This window comes from Salvelinus alpinus, chromosome 19 (assembly GCF_045679555.1).
Source record: "Salvelinus alpinus chromosome 19, SLU_Salpinus.1, whole genome shotgun sequence".
NCBI lineage: Eukaryota > Metazoa > Chordata > Actinopteri > Salmoniformes > Salmonidae > Salvelinus > Salvelinus alpinus.
The window spans coordinates 45689048-45708391 of NC_092104.1; the positions used below are offsets into that span (position 1 = coordinate 45689048).

A 19344-nucleotide genomic window follows, 5' to 3' on the forward strand; every position below is an offset into this window, starting at 1 on the left:
CATCTTCTTTTTGAACATGGAGCCAATTTGTTTTCAGCACTGTTATTTTCCTGACTGATCAAAACTCATTTTTTCATGACTCTCTCTTGTCCCTCTGCAGCAGACATATGGTGAGCAATGTTTGGAACATCGAATCGCAACAAATCACAGTATAGAATCGGAATACATATAGAACTGTGAGAATCATAAGAATCGCAATATATTATATCAGCACACAGTATCGTGATAATATTGTATTGTGATGGTCCCTGGCAATTCCCAGTCTTAATCACCGGACAGACACTGATAAATAAATCCAATAACAGCTTTTCACTGGGATCGGTCTCACACTTCCTTTCCTACTGGCTCACACATTAAACAAATGAACAGCTCACAGACATCACACCATAGCTAATGTAGCTGCAACGTGCACACAGATTTGTGAAATGGACCGTTTCCTGAATAAATTGTCGATGCTAGTCCTAACAGAATCTGTTTCAAGGAACAACATGAGCCAAAAATAAAACTTTTGCTCAGCCAGAAGAGAACAATATCCATCTGCAATATTGCACAAGCACTGCTCCTAAAAAAAAAGGCTATTTCCTTCTAGAATAGCCTAACCAAGGGTAATTTTAATTTACAGTTTGTTACATTTTACAGCCTACATTATATTTGTGCCATGTGAATTATACCAACTCCACAATTAATTACGAGCTCCATACAAACAGAAAGGAAATCTTCAATGTATCCAAGAAATGCGTGACACTGACAACTAAAATACACAAAAAGGAAGAAAACATAAATGACATCACATTACAGATGTTGACCATAGCCGAACACTCGGTGATGAGGTGACTTGAGGTTGGGTTGTACTGGTTGAAGTCAACTCCCATTTCTAAAACGGGAACCTTCAAGCAAATTAGTCCTTCAAAAGACCTTCCAAACATTTCTGCTTCTGGCAAAGAAACCATCCTTTCCAATTATGACAGGCTCTTGGGAGGCATTACTCCTTTCCTGCTGTAATTTGTGGGGAATTTTCTGGGCTCTCTATTCTTAGGCCTTCCCCTCCAATGACATTTGCAGAGTGACTGGGAGGGGAATTGTTGATGGGCCTCGACAGGGCTGGAGGAGGGAGAGGTGTTTGATGATGCCGCAGACCCCAGCTCCCCTACAGAGCACCTCTGGCATGGGTAGAGTAGTGTAGTGTAGGGCTGGGCTGGGCTGGGTAGGGCAGGCAATCACTGGATGAACAGTGATTGGCCTGTGCTTTTATTTTTTGGGGGGACTGCAGTGCTGCATGTACGTTTGACCACTCCAAAAACAAAACACAAATCAGGAGTTTGGCACACGCCATTGAGTAGTGGTGCTGATCGAGCCAGTAAGTAGACCTAGAAGTAGAACCTCAAATCAAAGACTCACGGCTGTGTTCAAACTACAGCGGAAATGATCTCTCTCTTCTCTCTTTACAACTTCAGATTGGTATGAATGAGACTGGTGGGATATCCTCCTCTCTGTTGGTTTTTCCTGCTGGTTCTCACATGGACCACCTGCTAGCGGTGTTGAGTTCCTCCTGGGGCACTGGGCCTCGTCCTCACAGCCAGGGTTCCTCATTCCCCCTTTCTCCTGCTCCAACAGGCTCCAGGTCCCCCTCCCACCCACCCAACCACTCTGAGCTCAGCTCATGATGGCCAGCCTCTCGCCCTCCAGTCCCACAGGAAGACACGAGACAATTAGTGGGAGGAGCCACAGCGTGTCAACACCGTACCGTTTCATCCTACGGCTTTCATTGTGCGCATCATTTCATTGGACTTTATCCCATTTGAGAACATCCTGAGAGAGACACAGAAGGAGAGAGGAGATGTCTGTACTAACCTATATTTAGGCATATCCTTAAAGAGAGATTGTCAAATGAGAAGCGAGGCACTGCATCACTAATAGTGTCTTACATTGAAGGCCTGGATGTCTCTCCTGTAATGCAAAGAGCAAGGGTAATCCGTCACCATGCTCTAATCAGCTAACGAATCCACTGACGTGTCTCAGGTATGACGAACGACACGGAGGGAGGCGCTCAGCAGTAATGTCACCATGGTAACCTGCCCCTAGGAGAACTCAGCCAGGATGGCATTGGAGGCACCGGTGACTGAACAACAACCACAACGACTCAGCTAGGTTATACCGTAGCTACGTTAGCAACAGTCCTACGCCAGCCTGCCAGGGCTTTGTTTGGCTGGGAATTCTCAGTCCCATCTCTGGTTACACAACAAGTCATTAACAATTGATTAGGCTCTGTGGCAGTGAAGCAAACGAGGATAAGCTGATCAGATCTCTGTTGTCTCTCCCTCCAGCGTGACCGCTCAGAGCCAAAATGCCATCTGACAACATGGAGCTGGTCCTCTAGCACCACCAGCCTGACCTGAGGGCTCCTCCATCTACCTAGACTCCATTTAAACACAGTATCAAGAAGGTTACTGTGCTCGTCTCAATCCAACAGAGGTGAACGACATGACCTCCATCTTACAGTAAAGAAAGCCCACTGATTAGCAGCATGGCATTACAAACACAACAGGTGTGTGTGTGAGTGATCACACAACCTTTTATGTTCACTGTCAGCTCCCATCATCCGCTCTCAGGGGAACACAATTATCTGATCATATTCAGTTGGACCTTCCCTATGGGGTTAAGGCACCAGAGTCTTGCCTCCACCATTAATAGCAAGGAAATAGATTTTCTTGGCCAAAGAAAGCTACTGAGACAAGGACCTAACCACACCTGTATGATTTTAAAACACAAAGCTGTACATCAAAAGCATTAAAAACACTATTTACATGCAGTTGGTTTATACAGAGTAGATGTCAAATATCTCATGCTCCCCACTGACCTCTAGAGGGCATGAGACAAACAATAGTGTAGCTGTGTGTTTGTGAATGACAGACAGAGAGACACAAACAGAGAGACACAAACAGAGAGACACAGAGAGAGAGACACAGAGACAAACAGAGAGAGAGAGCAAGCGAGCAGTAGAGTAGATTAGGTGCACTAATGAATGCTCACCGTGACTTTGAAGGAGGTGGAGGTGGATGGCTCTATGGAGGTGCACTTGTCCAGAGCGCTGCCCGGCATACTGCGCCTGCGGCCAACCCTCTCAGGAGGGAGCTCTGAGAGAGGAGAGACATCCACATGAACGTTCTTAGTGCACAATTGTCAAATTCCAAAGGTAGATGTTTGCAGATCTATTATAATCCCGAACAATGTCCATATAATCTTCAGAAAGGAGCGAGCACACAAATTAAAAAGGGTATGCTTTTCTAGTTTGTTTATTTTTCTTAAAAAAGGTACAATCTGTAAGTTCTTGCTGTTCAATGGTCATTTCAATATTATCGCCTATCCACAGATTTTTTTTTATAATATAATTTATCCATACGAATCTAATTCTCAATGTCACTCTTGCGTGTATCTTTCCCACACAACCCCTTGGCTTTCTCTGAATGATTTGTGTTTGGGATGCGCTACACGTCCCCCCTGTTTGTCTATGCGGAACGCAACGAGAGAAAGAGAGTTTGCCCAGAAAACAAATGACTGACAGAGTGCAGCCATCCGTGAGAGACAAAGATCTATGAAATCCATACATGTTCTCTTTCTGTGCAGCAGTATCTGTTCAAAGTTGATAGGCCAAGAGTGAAGTGTCACTCTCATTTCTGCGCCGCTGCCTCTGTTGGAGAGATAAGACTAACAAGAGAGCAGACCTCTGAGCTCCCTCATTTATCGCCTCACACTTTCTCATGGAGGAAGGAGGAGATAACAGACAATGGCACCGCATTCAATTACATGATCAACTTTTGATAGTGAAAAAACTTCACTTCTGGTTTTTCGAACAATTTCAGCTAATAATGGGTTTCGCTAGGCTAGCTACAATTGCTGATCAACCACAGAAAGGCCAAAGAATAATATCAAAGCACATCAACACGACAAGATCACTTCAAACAACCAGGAAGGGAACGCTGTCAAAATGGGAAAGTGATGTGTAGAAAACGTCTGGCTGCAAAAGGTCTGGAGATAGTTTACACTGAGTTTGGCTGTCTCAGGAGATATCCTCTCACTGCATCCTCCGCTTGGCTTAGTTTCAGAAGGCATCGACAAAAATCTGCCTTGGATTAGCTGACATTTTTTCAAGGGTACAGTAGTCTAAAAGTTGTTGGAAATATAGCCTAAAATGTTGCTTCAAATCAATAAAATCACACCATTATTACTTCGTTCAATTTTAAATTAATTGAAGGTAGGCTTACATCAAATACATTGCATTCGGAAATACTTTCCCCACATTTTGTTACGTTACAGCCTTATTCTAAAATTGATTAAATTTACATTTTCCTCATCAATCTACACACAAATACACCATAATGACAAAGCAAAAACAGGTTCTTAGAATATTTTGCAAATATATATAAAAAAAAAAATATCTTATTTACATAAGTATTCAGACCCTTTGCTATGACACTCCAAATTGAGCTCAGGTGCATCCTGTTTCCATTGATCATCCGTGAAATGTTTCCACAACTTGATTCGAGTCCACCTGTGGTAAATTAAATTGGACATGATTTGGAAAGGCACACACCTGTCTATTTAAGGTCCCACAGTTGACAGTGCATGTCAGAGCAAAAACCAAGCCATGAGGTCGAAGGAATTGTTCATAGAGCGTCGAGACAGGATTGTGTCGAGGCACATGTGTGGGGAAGGGTACCAAAAAATGTCTTCAGCATTAAAGGTCTCCAAGAACAGCGACTTCCATCATTCTTAAATGGAAGAAGTTTGGAACCACCAAGAGTTGGCTGCTGGCCGCCCGGCCAAACTGAGCAATCGGGGGAGAAGGGCCTTAGTCAGGGAGGTGACCAAAAACCTGATGGTCACTCTGACGGAGCTCCAGAGTTCCTCTGTGGAGATGGGACCACCTTCCAGAAGGACAACCAACCATCTCTGTAGCACTCCACGAATCAGGTCTTTATGATAGAGTGGCCAGACGGAAGCCACTCCTCAGTAAAATGCACATGACAGCTTGTTTGGAGTTTGCTAAAAAGGCACCTAAAGGACTCTCTGACCATGAGAAACAAGATTCTCTGGTCTGATGAAACCAAGATTGAACTCCTTGGCCTGAATGCCAAGCTTCACGTCTGGAGGAAACCTGGCACCATCCCTATGGTGCAGCATGGTGGTGGTAACATCATGCTGTGGGATGTTTTTCAGCGGCAGGGCCTGGGAGACTAGTCAGGAGAGAGCAAGATGAATGAAGCAAAGTACAGAGAGATCCTTGATGAAAACCTGTTACAGAGCACTCAGGACCTCAGACTGGGGCGAAGGTTCACCTTCCAACAGGACAATGACCCTAGGCCCACAGCCAAGACCACGCAGGAGTGGCTTCGGGACAATTCTCTGAATGTCCTTGAGTGGCCCAGCCTGAGCCTGGACTTGAACCCGATCTAACATCTCTGGAGAGACCTGAAAATAGCTGCTCAGCGACACTTCTCATCCAACCTGGCAATGCTTGAGAGGATCTGCAGAGAAGAATTGGAGAAACTCCCCAAATATAGGTGTGCCAAGCTTGTAACGTCATACCCAAGAAGACTCGAGGCTGTAATCTCTGCCAAAGGTGCTTCAACAACGTACTGAGAAAAGGGTCTGAATACTTATGTAAATGTAATTTACGTTTTTTTATTTGTAATAAATTTGTTAACATTTCTAAAAACCTGTTTTTGCTTTGTCGTTATTGGGTAACACAACAAAAAAAAACAGCAAATGCAACTAACAATTTTGGAGTCACAAGTTTGATTTAATCAGTGTGCTAGGAATATGGGACTAAATAATACACTTTTACAGATGCTAAACTACAGGACTGTTTTGCTATCACAGACTGGAACATGTTCCGGGATTCTTCCGATGGCATTGAGGAGTACACCACGTCAGTCACTGGCTTTATCAATAAGTGCATCGAGGACGTCGTCCCCACAGTGACTGTACGTACATATCCCAACTAGAAGCCATGGATTAAAGGCAACATTCGCACTGAGCTAATGGGTAGAGCTGACGCTTTCAAGGTGCGGGACTCTAACCCGGAAGCTTACAAGAAATCCTGCTATGCCCTGCGACAAACCATCAAACAGGCAAAGTGTCAATACAGGGCTAAGATTGAATCATACTACACCGGCTCCGACGCTCGTCTTACGTGGCAGGGCTTGCAAACTATTACAGACTACAAAGGGAAGCACAGGCGCGAGCTGTCCAGTGACACGAGCCTACCAGATGAGATAAATCACTTCTATGCTCGCTTCGAGGCACGCAACACAAAGTTGTCTGGTGTTCAACTTTCCCAAGTTCTCTCACGTCACCCCGCTCCTCCGCTCTCTCCACTGGCTTCCAGTTGAAGCTCGCATCCGCTACAAGACCATGGTGCTTGCCTACGGAGCTGTGAGGGGAACGGCACCTCCGTACCTTCAGGCTCTGATCAGGCCCTACACCCAAACAAGGGCACTGCGTTCATCCACCTCTGGCCTGCTCGCCTCCCTACCTCTGAGGAAGTACAGTTCCCGCTCAGCCCAGTCAAAACTGTTCGCTGCTCTGGCACCCCAATGGTGGAACAAACTCCCTCACGACGCCAGGTCAGCGGAGTCAATCACCACCTTCCGGAGACACCTGAAACCCCACCTCTTTAAGGAATACCTAGGATAGGATAAAGTCATCCTTCTAACCCCCCCCCCCTTAAAAGAGTTAGATGCACTATTGTAAAGTGGTTGTTCCACTGGATATCATAAGGTGAATGCACCAATTTGTAAGTCGCTCTGGATAAGAGCGTCTGCTAAATGACTTAAATGTAAAATGTAAAATGCAACACTGAGGCATGCATAAGAGCATCAGCTGTTCCGGACGATTGTGTGATCACGCACTCCGGAGCCGACGTGAGTAAGCCCTTTAAACAGGTCAACATACACAAGGCTGCGGGGACAGACGGATTACCAGAACGTGTGCTCCGGGCATGTGCTGACCAAATGGCAGGTGTCTTCACTGACATTTTCAACATGTCCCTGATTGAGTCTGTAATACCAACATGTTTCAAGCAGACCACCATAGTCCCTCTGCCCAAAAACACAAAGGCAACCTGCCTAAATGACTACAGACCCGTAGCACTCACGTCCGTAGCCATGAAGTGCTTTGAAAGGTTAGTCATGGCTCACATCAACACCATAATCCTAGAAACCCTAGACCCACTCCAATTTGCATACCGCCCCAACAGATCCACAGATGATGCAATATATATTGCACTCCACACTGCCCTTTCCCACCTGGACAAAAGGAACACTTATGTGAGAATGCTATTCATCTGCCACGCTGATCCTCAACACTGGAGCTCCCCAGGGGTGCGTGCTCAGTCTCCTCCTGTACTCCCTGTTCACCCACGACTGCATGGCCAGGCACGACTCCAACACCATCATTAAGTTTGCAGACGACCCAACAGTGGTAGGCCTGATCACCGACAACGACGAGACAGCCTATAGAGAGGAGGTCAGAGACCTGGCCGGGTGGTGCCAGAATAACAACCTATCCTTCAACGTAACCAAGACTAAGGAGATGATTGTGGACTACAGGAAAAGGAGGACCGAGCACTAATTCTCATCGACGGTGCTGTAGTGGAGCAGGTTGGTGTCCACATCAACAACAAACTAGAATGGTCCAAATACACCAAGACAGTCGTGAAGAGGGCACGACAAAGCCTATTCCCCCTCAGGAAACTAAAACGATTTGGCATGCGTCCTGAGATCCTCAAAAGGTTCCACAGCTGCAACATCGAGAGCATCCTGACTGGTTGCATCACTGCCTGGTACGGCAATTGCTCGGCCTCTGACCACAAGGCACTACAGAGGGTAGTGCGTACGGCCCAGTACATCACTAGGGCTAAGCTGCCTGCCATCCAGGATGTCTACACCAGGCGGTGAAGGCCCTAAAAATTGTCAAAGACCCCAGCCATAGAGTGTTCTCTCTACTACCGCATGGCAAGCTGTATCGGAGTGCCAAGTCTAGGACAAAAAGGCTTCTCAACAGTTTTTACCCCCAAGCCATAAGACTCCTGAACAGGTAATCAAATGGCTACTCTGTGCATTGTGTGCCCCCCCAACCCCTCTTTTTACGCTGCTGCTACTCTCTGTTTATCTTATATGCATAGTCACTTTAACTATACATTCATGTACATACTACCTCAATTGGGCCACCAACCAGTGCTCCTGCACATTGGCTAACCGGGCTATCTTCATTGTGTCCCACCCACCACCCGCCAACTCCTCTTTTACGCTACTGCGATTCTCTGTTCATCATATACGCATAGTCACTTTAACCATATCTACATGTACATACTACCTCAATCAGCCTGACTAACCCGTGTCTGTATGTAGCCTCACTACTTTTATAGCCTCGCTACTGTATATAGCCTGTCTTTTTACTGTTGTTTTATTTCTTTACCTACCTATTGTTCACCTAATATATTTTTTGCACTATTGGTTAGAGCCTGTAAGTAAGCATTTCACTGTAAGGTCTACACCTGTTGTATTCAGCGCACGTGACAAATAAACTTTGATTTGATAGACATAAGTGAATGTGGACTTTTGGTCCCTAAAATGGGGGGGACTATGTGTACAAAGTGCTGTAATTTCTAAACGGTTAACCCGATATGGATAAAAATACTAAAGTTGATAAATCCAAAGTGCTGGAGTACAGAGCCAAAACAAAAATGTGTCACTGTCCCAATACTTTTGGAGCTCACTGTATGTGCCAAACCCCATATCTTTGCAGTTCTCATTCCTGTATACAGTAAGAGATCATTAGCATAGCCATTAAAGGGAGACCTGAGCCAACTCCCCGTGCTTACCGTGGCGAGAGAGTGACTGGGCAGGCACCGTGTTATGCGGTGAAGCGCACGGTGTCCCCAGTGCGCACGCATAGCCCGGTGCGCTACATCGCAGCTCCTCAAATCGGCCGGGCTAGAGTGGGCATCGAGCCAGGAGGGATGATGCCGGCTCAGCGCATCTGGTCTCCAGTGCGTCTCCTCGGCCCGGGGTATACTGCACCAGCCCTACGCACGGTGTCCCCGGTTCGCCAGCACAGCCCAGTGCGGCCTGTTCCAACTCCCCGCACTTGCCGGGCTACAGGGGGGATCCAGCCAGGACGAGTTGTGCTAGCTCTGCGTCAAGACCGCCAGTACGCCTCCACGGTCCAGTGCATCCGGTGCCTAGGCCAAGGCCTCCTGCATGTCTCCCCAGCCTGGTGAGTTCTGTGCCTGTGCTAAGCCCTAACCCTCCTGCATGTCTCCCCAGCCTGGTGAGTCCTGTGCCTGCTCCCAGAGCCAGGCCTCCTGTGTGTCTCTCCATTCCAGTGATGATCCATGGCAAGAAGCCTCCAGTAATGATCCATGGCACGAAGCCTCCAGTGATGATCCATGGCACGAAGCCTCCAGTGATGATCCATGGCACGAAGCCTCCAGTGATGATCCATGGCACGAAGCCTCCAGTGATGATCCATGGCACGAAGCCTCCAGTGATGATCCATGGCACGAAGCCTCCAGTGATGATCCATGGCACGAAGCCTCCAGTGATGATCCATGGCACGAAGCTTCCTGTGATGATCCATGGCACGAAGCCTCCTGTGATGAACCACGGCACGAAGCCTCCAGTGAGGAGTTATGGCACGAGGCCTCCAACGAAGGACGTCAGTCCGGAGCCTCCAGCAACGCCCTCTAGTCCGGAGCCTCCAGCGACTCCCTCCTGTCCGGAGCAGCCAGAGTCTCCCTCCTGTCCGGAGCAGCCAGAGTCTCCCTCCTGTCCGGAGCAGCCAGAGTCTCCCTCCTGTCCGGAGCAGCCAGAGTCTCCATCCTGTCCGGAGCAGCCAGAGTCTCCATCCTGTCCGGAGCAGCCAGAGTCTCCATCCTGTCCGGAGCAGCCAGAGTCTCCCTCCTGTCCGGAGCAGCCAGAGTCTCCCTCCTGTCCGGAGCAGCCAGAGTCTCCCTCCTGTCCGGAGCAGCCAGGTCTCCCTCCTGTCCGGAGCAGCCAGGTCTCCCTCCTGTCCGGAGCAGCCAGGTCTCCCTCCTGTCCGGGGCCCGCTGCGAGGGTCCCCGGTCCGGGGTCGGCGGTAAGGGTCCCCGGACGTCAAAAACACATAGTACTTGTATATCTGAATGTCCTCTGTTTTTGTTTAGGTGTGAGTTGACACTTGCATGCTGTCTAGGGGTTGAGAGTCCACAAGAATGACCCCTGGCCCACCCCTCAGGAGCATAACACACCTCCTTTACTGGGATTAGTTTCTCCCCTCCCTTCCCACAACAACCAAAAACAATGACACTTTTCACTGGAGCATAATGCAGCAATGAGCTAGATAGGTGATCATTACAAAGGCCATGGAAAATGATCATGACTTTTACAATGACTGCAATGAAATGAATCCTCTGTTGGTATTTCGGTGTAATGTGCAGTACTGTGACTATTAGGTGTTTAATCACCATTTGGCCAGACTTTGACCTTTTACGCCTGAAGAGGAAACCAAATTAGAACAGATAACTTAGAGACACTTTTGTTGAACTTACAAAACAGAGCAGGCTTTAGTTAGCAGATATAGTAAAGGCAAAGAAGGAACTGTCATAGGAGGAAAAGTTCCATGCATGTAAAGAAGTTGTTTTAAGCAGTCTTAAACCCCTTGTCCTATTTAGAACAAACCTCACCAGGAGTTCAATAAAATTTATAAAGCCCTTTTTACATCAGCCAATGTCACAAAGGGCTATACAAAAACCCCAAACCCCAGACAGCAAGCAATGCAGATGTGTAAGCACAGTGGCTAGGAAAAACTCCCTAGAAAGGCAGGAACCTAGGAAGAAACCTAGAGGAACCAGGCTCTGAGGGGTGGCCAGTCCTCTTCTGGCTGTGCCGGGTGACGATTATAACAGTACATGGCCAAGATGTTCAAGTATATGTAGATTGCTGATATTTTTATTTGGTTAAATCCATTTTAGAATAAGGCTGTAACGGTCTGAATACTTTCCAAAGGCACTGTACAGTATATGAACGCAGCTGCCACGTCATTAAAGCCATTAGATGTAGTTTATCATAGCACTCTGCGCTTTATTACAGGCGACAATTTTAGTACTCATCACTGCAATCTCTGCCAGAAAGTTAATTGGCCCTCTGATGTCACATAGGTTGATACTTTGTTTTCATTCATAAAGGACATTTACAAAAAAGTCACACTGTACCTAACAACACCCGGTCTCAGGGATGGCTAACTCTGGAAATGTTCTTGCACCTTATTTGTGGAACAATCTTCAAAATGCTCTTAAATGTGACGTTCTGGTGCCTCTAGGGTAATTCAGAAAGCTGATTGAGGACCTTTTTTATGACTGTGTTTCTCTTTCTGCTTGCATTTTGTATTTATATTTTGATGTGTGTGTTTTCTATAATTGATGTAATGCAGGGCTCATCTGTAAAAGAGACCTTCATCTCAGTATGACTTCCTGATAAAATCAAATAAATTCCTCTGTTTCTCTTTCATACACTCTCACCAGATGCGCAGAGACTACCAACCTCTCTGTGAACACCCTGGCTCTGCCCAGGAGTAGTTAGACACTGCAACCACACAGAGCTGGTTTTATCAATGACTGATGATACTATTACTGCCCCTGCAGCATTGTGCTATGCTCCTGGGCCCGTATTCATAAAGTGTCTCAGAGTAGAAGTGCTGATCTAGGATCAGGGCCGTATCCACAAAGCGTCTCAGAGTAGAAAATGTGCTGAGAATAGAGACAATTTACTCCTACACTTATGGGTCAAAATAAAAGTTATGCATGAAGCCTCTATTCATAACCTAATCTAGAGTCCTACCTAGTCAACAGATATGTAGGACACCTCATGAGCGGTCCTAACCAGTTAAGAGATACCGGCACGTGTCTTGATAGTGAGTCAGTGGTTCCTGCGCCACATGCGATTGCTTCATTTATTGGTTTGATCATATAGGAATATCAAAACAACTACAATGTAGACCTACATACATACATTTTGACATTGATTTCACATGATATGCCTAAATACTTTTAACCACTCGGCTAATACATAATCACATTTTTAGCGCAGCATCACGTTGATACAAAAAATGCCTAAATTGGGCATGCCTATAAGTTTGGCAATTGAAAGCATCTCGGGACTAACTTCGTGTTTAGATGAAAATGATAGAAAATGTTTGAAAGGTCTACAACATTATCGGTAAGTGACTTGATGCTCACTGTGCCAAAGCAATTTTGATTTGTTAAACGAGACTGGCAAGTGTGTTGATATAGCGGTAATATACATTTTTTAAAATGCTTTTAACAGCCATCAGAATTGGTTAAAAATGGTTATGCATGCCAACATATTAGACTTAAGAGTAGGCAAAGTGATTGTGTAAAGTGAAAATTATATAAAACGTTTTACCATAGCAACATTTGATGTACAGTCACATTCACTGTGGTTGCCTGAAGCATGCTATAGAGTTCACAGCTGCCGATGCATCATCATGATTGGTTATTCCCCATCATTTCAAATCAAATTGTATTCGTCACATGCGCCGAATACAACAGGTGTAGACCTTACAGTGAAATGCTTACTTACGAGCTCCTAAACAACAATGCAGTTTAAAAAAAATACAGATAATGTCACGCCCTGACCTTAGAGATCCTTTTTATGTCTCTATTTTGGTTTGGTCAGGGCGTGAGTTGGGGTGGGCATTCTATGTTTTGTGTTCTATGTTTTGTATTTCTTTGTTGTTTGGCCAGGTGTGGTTCTCAGAGGCAGCTGTCTATCGTTGTCTCTGATTGAGAACCATATTTAGGTAGCTCTTGCCCACATGGGTTTTGTGGGTAGTTGTTTTCTGTTTTTGTGTCTGCACCAGACAGAACTGTTTCGCTTTCGTTCTCCTGTTTGTTGTTTTTGTTCAATTTGTTTTTTTAAAATTCAATCATGAACACTTTAAACGCTGCACCTTGGTCCACTCTTCCTTCAGCCCACGAGAAGCGTTACAGATAAGAATAAGAGATAAAAGTAACAAGTAATGAAAGAGAAGCAGTGAAATAACAATAGCGAGACTATATACAGGGAGGTACTGATACAAAGTCAATGTGCGGGGCCACTGGTTATATGAGGTAGTATGTACATGTAGGTAGAGTTATTAAAGTGACTATGCATAGATGACAACAGAGAGTATCAGTGGTGTAAAGAGGTGGTGGGGTGGGGGCACTGCAAATAGTCTGGGTAGCCATTTGACTAGATATTCAGGAGTCTTATGGCTTGGGGGTAGAAGCTGTTTAGAAGCCTCTTGGACCTAGACTTGTTGCTCCGGTACCGCGCGGTAGCAGAGAGAACAGTCTATGACTAGGGTGGCTGGAGTCTTTGACAATTTTTTGGGCCTTCCTCTGACACCGCTTGGTATAGAGGTCCTGGATGGCAGGAAGCTTGGCCCCAGTGATGTACTGGGCCGTTCGCACTAATCTCTCGTGCTTGCGGTCGGAGGCCGAACAGTTGCCGTACCAGGCAGTGATGCAACCAGTCAGGATGCTCTCGATGGTGCAGCTGTAGAACCTTTTCAGGATCTGAGGACCCATGCCAAATCTTTTCAGTCTCCTGAGGCGTTATAGGTTTTGTCGTGCCCTATTCACGACTGTCTTGAGTTACTTGGACCATGTTAGTTTGTTGGTGATGTGGACACCAAGGACCTTGAAGCTCTCAACCTGCTCCACTACAGCCCCGTCGATGAGAATGGGGGCGTTCTCGGTCCTTTTCCCTTGTAGTCCACAATTGAACGCTGAGCTGTAGTCAATGAATAGCATTCTCACATTGGTGTTCCTTTTATCCAGGTGGGAAAGGGCAGTGTGGAGTGCAATGGAGACGGCATCATCTGTGGATCTGTTGGGGCAGTATGCAAATTGGAGTGGGTCTAGGGTTTATGTGATGATGGTGTTGATGTGAGCCATGACCAGCCTTTCAAGGCACTTCATGGCTACAGACGTGAGTGCTACGGGTCGTTAGGCAGGTTACCTTAGTGTTCTTGGGCACAGGGACTATGGTGGTCTACATAAAACATGTTGGTATTACAGACTCGGACAGGGAGAGGTTGAAAATGTCAGTGAAGACACTTGCCAGTTGGTCAGCGTATACTTGCAGTACACGTCCTGGTAATCCGTCTGGCCCTGTGGCCTTGTAAGACCTTTAAACAGGTCAACATTCACATCGGCTGCGGAGAGCGTGATCACACATTCTTCCGGAACAGCTGGTTCCGGAAGAGAAGAGAATGAGAGAATGGAATGATTGATTACTCAAGAGGTTCCACAGAGCATCAAGGAGGCTGCAACTCTTTTGAAAGGTAAGATTGATAAATAACCAACCAGCTAGATTGAAACAAAATCTTGCTTTAGGGCGCTGTCCATGTTGCTGATAGAGCGCAGAGGAGATTGCATGCCATTGAACCTGTACACATGCTTCCTCAATGCCGGATGTCCCTCGCACACATGCACTGGTGTCTCTTGCTGCTGTAACTAGCTGTTACGCGGTATGCTTGCTGTTTCTGATATCCCATCACCACCCCAGCCTCCACCTGTCTGGGTTTTGTGTTTCTTCCTTCAGGGGATTTGATATAGCTCACTGCCTGTAGTTATATTATCATCTTCATATGACGCTTCACTCTAGCAGTGAGCTACCCTGAAGGAGCAGAGCTCTAACGCCAAGACTATGCATCGTAATCTTTTCTAATAAATGGTTAAACGGATGCGGTGTTTCTTTCTGAATTGGCTTTAATGTTTCGAACCCTCATTCGTTTGAATTGAGGCATACATTTTTCTATTTTGATACTTTTAACTTTTAACATTCATTTAGGAATTTAGAGTGCTATATAGAACATGGAACAGAACAAGGCTATATCAATAACTACATTTGGAAAAAAATGCAGATAGAACCTTATCATCCCAAGCTCTCGATTTGATGATACTAAATAATTTTGCACAAACCTAATGATGGCGTAGCAGCAAGACGTGTTTGTTTTTGTCCTGTGTTTTGTCCCGTGTAATATTCCGTTTTTTTTCTCTGTATACATTTAAATCCATTTTTCCATTTTCAAATTAAATATACCTTCCTGCAACCCGCCTCACTCAACGTGGCACGGATCTGCTATTCTTTTTAGACCTTATAACTGCAACTTATAACTAGCATCACAAACTCTGAACGGTTCTGACTTAGAATACATGGACAACTATAAATACCTAGGTGTCTGGCTAGACTGTAAACTCTCCTTCCAGAGCCACATTAAGCATCTCCAATCCAAAGTTACATCTAGAATCGCATTCCTATTTCTCAAAACAAAGCCTCTTTCACTCAAGCTGCCAAACATACTCTCGTAAAAGTGACTATCCTGCCGATCCTTGACTTTGGCAATGTCATTTACAAAATAGCCTCCAACACTCTACTCAGCAAATTGGATGCAGTCTATCACCGTGCCATCCGTTTTGTCACCAAAGCCCCATATACTACCCACCATTGCGAACTGTATGCTTTCGTTGGCTGGTCCTCGCTACATATTCGTCGCCAAACCCACTGGCTCCAGGTCATCTATAAGTATTTGCTAGGTAAAGCTCCACCTTATCTCAGCTCACTGGTCACCATAGCAGCACGCGCTCCAGCAGGTATATTTCACTGGTCATCCCCAAAGCCAACACCTCCTTTGGCCGCCTTTCCTTCCAGTTCTCTGCTGCCAATGACTGGAACGAATTGCAAAAATCACTGAAGTTGGAGACTCATATCTCCCTCACTAACTTCAAGCATCAGCTGTCAGAGCAGCTTACCGATCGCTGCATCAGTACACAGGCCATCTGTAAATAGTCCATCCAACCAACTACCTAACTCATCCCCATATTTATTTATTTTTAAAAATCTGCTCTTTTGCACACCAGTATTTATACTTGCACATCCTCATCTGCACATCTATCACGCCAGTCTTAATTGCTAAATTGTAATTACTTCGCCACTATGGCCTTTTATTGCCTTACTTCATTTGCACACACTGTATACAGATTTTCTATTGTGTTATTGACTGTACGTTTGTTAATCCCATGTGTAACTCTGTTGTTTTTGTTGCACTGCTTTGCTTTATCTTGGCCAGGTCGCAGTTGTAAATGAGAACCTGTTCTCAACTGGCCTACCTGGTAAAAATAAAGGTGAAATACAAAAAATGCATGTTAGGCTTCAAAGAAGGCTTGGGCGATATACCTCACATACCGTATACTGGGGTATTTGGAAATAGCCACAGGTTGGTTTTTCAATACAATAAATGTGGCTGAATGGAAGCAAGTCCCCGCAGAAATGTTCCAACATCTAGTGGAAAGCCTTCCCAGAAGAGTGGAGGCTGTTATAGCAGCAAAGGGGGGACCAAATCCATATTAATGCCCATGATTTTGAAATGAGATGTTAAACGAGTGGGTGTCCACATACTGTGGGTCATGTAGTGTAGGCTAGAGATTTCAAAAACACTCAATGATCTCAGAGTATCTGCTGTTTATTGTGGTATAGCGTGATTATATAACCAGAATTTAATATAACTCCAATGCAAACCCCCCCCCAAAAATGTAGCCTGCTCACCGATTTTAACTGCCCCCTTAAGTGCCGGGTTTGGTTCAATATCTGTATAGTCTCTTGAAAATCAAATTCATTTGATAAAAGACAACTCGACAGAGGAAAACAAGAGTGACAGCATACCATACAGTAACTAGGATTGTGACGGTCATGGAATTTAGGATGGCGTTATTGGTCAGCCAAATGACCGTGGTCACCGTTCACTTGAATAGCAATTATGATTTTTTTTTTAAAGACAAATATTCTCCTCTCCTCCGTTCCAGACTGCATGTGCTGCTGCTGCAGGAAGGGGAGCGTTGCCTAGGCAGTAAAACCCTAATTTGCCACAACACCTTGCTTGTTTCAGCAAGGAGCAACAAAGTTTCATCCCATTGTAAATATAACCGCGGAAATGGACTCAACCACATGAATACCCGGCCATCCCGTCCTCTGTTTGTTCCCCCCCCAAAAAAAACCTGATCCGCTTTTCTACATTGGTGAATATTCAATTGGTCCTGGCACAACTGGAGACAGACAGTGGTGGTGATAGAAATCAAATGAAGCTGGTGTTTCAGTACATCTGTGGCGTCTCTACACATGTCCCCAAATGTTTCCAAGTAGCGCCCTCCTCTGGATGAGGGGAGAAGCGCTATTGAACTAGTGTGGATAATCAAACGCTCATCCAGGCTCCTTGTAAAAAGCACTCTGAAGGGCGCAGTCGTTCACTCTTTCAATCTGTACTAATTTACACCAATCCAAATGCTATTCAAACTATGATGGGGAGTGAGCAAGTGCATACTTTGGGTAAAAGTGTAGAGAATCAAAAACCAGCCCAAAAGTGTTTAATGATGTTATCAGTAAATTGCCTTCATGGAAGTATTAGTGTCACTGTCTTTACATCTTCCAATCACGGAAAACCTTCAAAATTGTCTCCAAGTCCATCCAGAGACTAAGACAAATTCCAAAATCAAAACAGGACTATAATGGATAAGCTCTATATTTCCATCATCAATATTGCCTCGTATCTTTGAACAGTCTCTGTCTTCATCACAGTAGTAACTACTCAGGAGGACCTCAGCTTGCTTCATTACACATTCAGAGAACAGAGAAACCCCCCTGTGTGTTAGCGTGGCAGAAGCTATTGTGTACATTAGACAGATTCCAATTAATTATAGGCTGATGTTGAAGACACTGTCTGTTTTATCTCTGGACCACAGTGGCCTGGACATGAATAAATCTAGAGCTAGGGGAGAGAATTGGCAGCACTGTGAAAGCGTGGGTGTGCCAGCTTAAAGACAAGATTCGTAATCTATGCATGAACATGAATTTTGAACGTGAAAACAAAAAGTTCATTTGTGATGTGAATCATAACGACATTGTCATTGCTATTGTTCTGTGCCTCTGCCTTCTAGCATGATAAACCTACAAAATGCCTTCGTGAGCTCACAGAGGCTAGTTTGTATTGAATGGCTTTAATAGTCTTCTTCTGAGAGGCAAGATGACAGATGTAAAATACACCCACATGAAAAGCCATACATCGCAGTATCAACACAACGAGAATTAAACAATTGCTTATTAACGAAGTAAAACATTCAAAGAAATGGAGAGCTTGGGACTATAAGGTTATATCTGCAAAAAGCTGATTGAGATAAATAAAGCAATGTTTCATTTCTTTGGTTTTAATGTTCCGAACCCTCATTGGTTTGAATGGTGCCATACATTTGTATATTTTATTACTTTGAACATAACATTAATTGGGTATTTAGAATGCTGTCATGACGCTAGCCCTTTCAGTGAATCGGCTAGCAGCTATGTGAACAACCCCCCCCCCCCCCCCCCTCCCCGTTAGGAGGGGGGCAGTTTTACAACTTTACAACCACGTCGTAAATTCCTTGCAGAGACTCTTGTCTCCCTGACCATGCAATATGGGAGAGAGGATCAAAGTAGAACCCTCCCGCCAAATTCTACTACATCCCAGAATTTAAGAATTTAACAATATTTTTATTCTGGAGAATGTGGAAACGGTCAGTGGAGAAGCCAGCTATGACCCTGTCCGTTTTCTTTCATGTTTGTGACCTCATGAAAGACAATACAGCCACATTACACTAACTCTGTTTATACAGGTTCTTCAGTTATGAGGCTTGCATCTAATTATTGTATAAAATGAATGAGTAAAGATGAAACTATTTGCGAAATGATGTAATGTGATATTTAGTCTTCTAAATGAGAGAATGGTTTTCATAAGTAAACTGATGCTCACTCAGTGGCCACGCCCATAGATATTGGTTGGAAATGATGAACCAACCCCTTTTCTACATTTCTATAAAAGCCCCCGTGATGAAAATTCACCTGAGTTCCAAATAACGGGAGGACTTGTCCTCCACTTTGAAAAGGGCTAATTTCAACTATACAGGCTAGGAAACGAGAGAGCTTGCTCCAAACGTGAAACTCTGAACTATTGCTCACTCAAGAAGAAATGAGTCCTAGGTTACAGCCTAAAAGACTTCAGCTGGAAAGATAGCAAATCTAGTACGAGAACACTGACCAACGCGGAAGAATCTCAACAGTGAGATGAACCTTTCAGACCACGTGAACCTCACACACGACAACGACGACTGGGCAAACCAGAGCCTTGCATCACCAGCTCAACTATCGAAGCCACCTTCGCGTAAATACAATGCATTACTTTTCCGAATGAGCGATCGTTAGTGGCATATGT

At 45.0% G+C, this 19344-nt stretch overlaps 1 protein-coding gene across 2 annotated transcripts in view; it reads right to left on the reverse strand.

Moving 5' to 3' along the window:
- LOC139545720 (disabled homolog 2-interacting protein-like) overlaps positions 1-19344 on the reverse strand; it is a 93821-nt gene that overhangs the window by 42149 nt on the left and 32328 nt on the right. For both annotated transcript variants that reach the window (XM_071353785.1, XM_071353784.1), the window contains exon 2: positions 3031-3134. In XM_071353785.1, coding sequence (XP_071209886.1) covers positions 3031-3134 — 104 coding nt within the window. The remainder of the gene's footprint in view (positions 1-3030; positions 3135-19344) is intronic.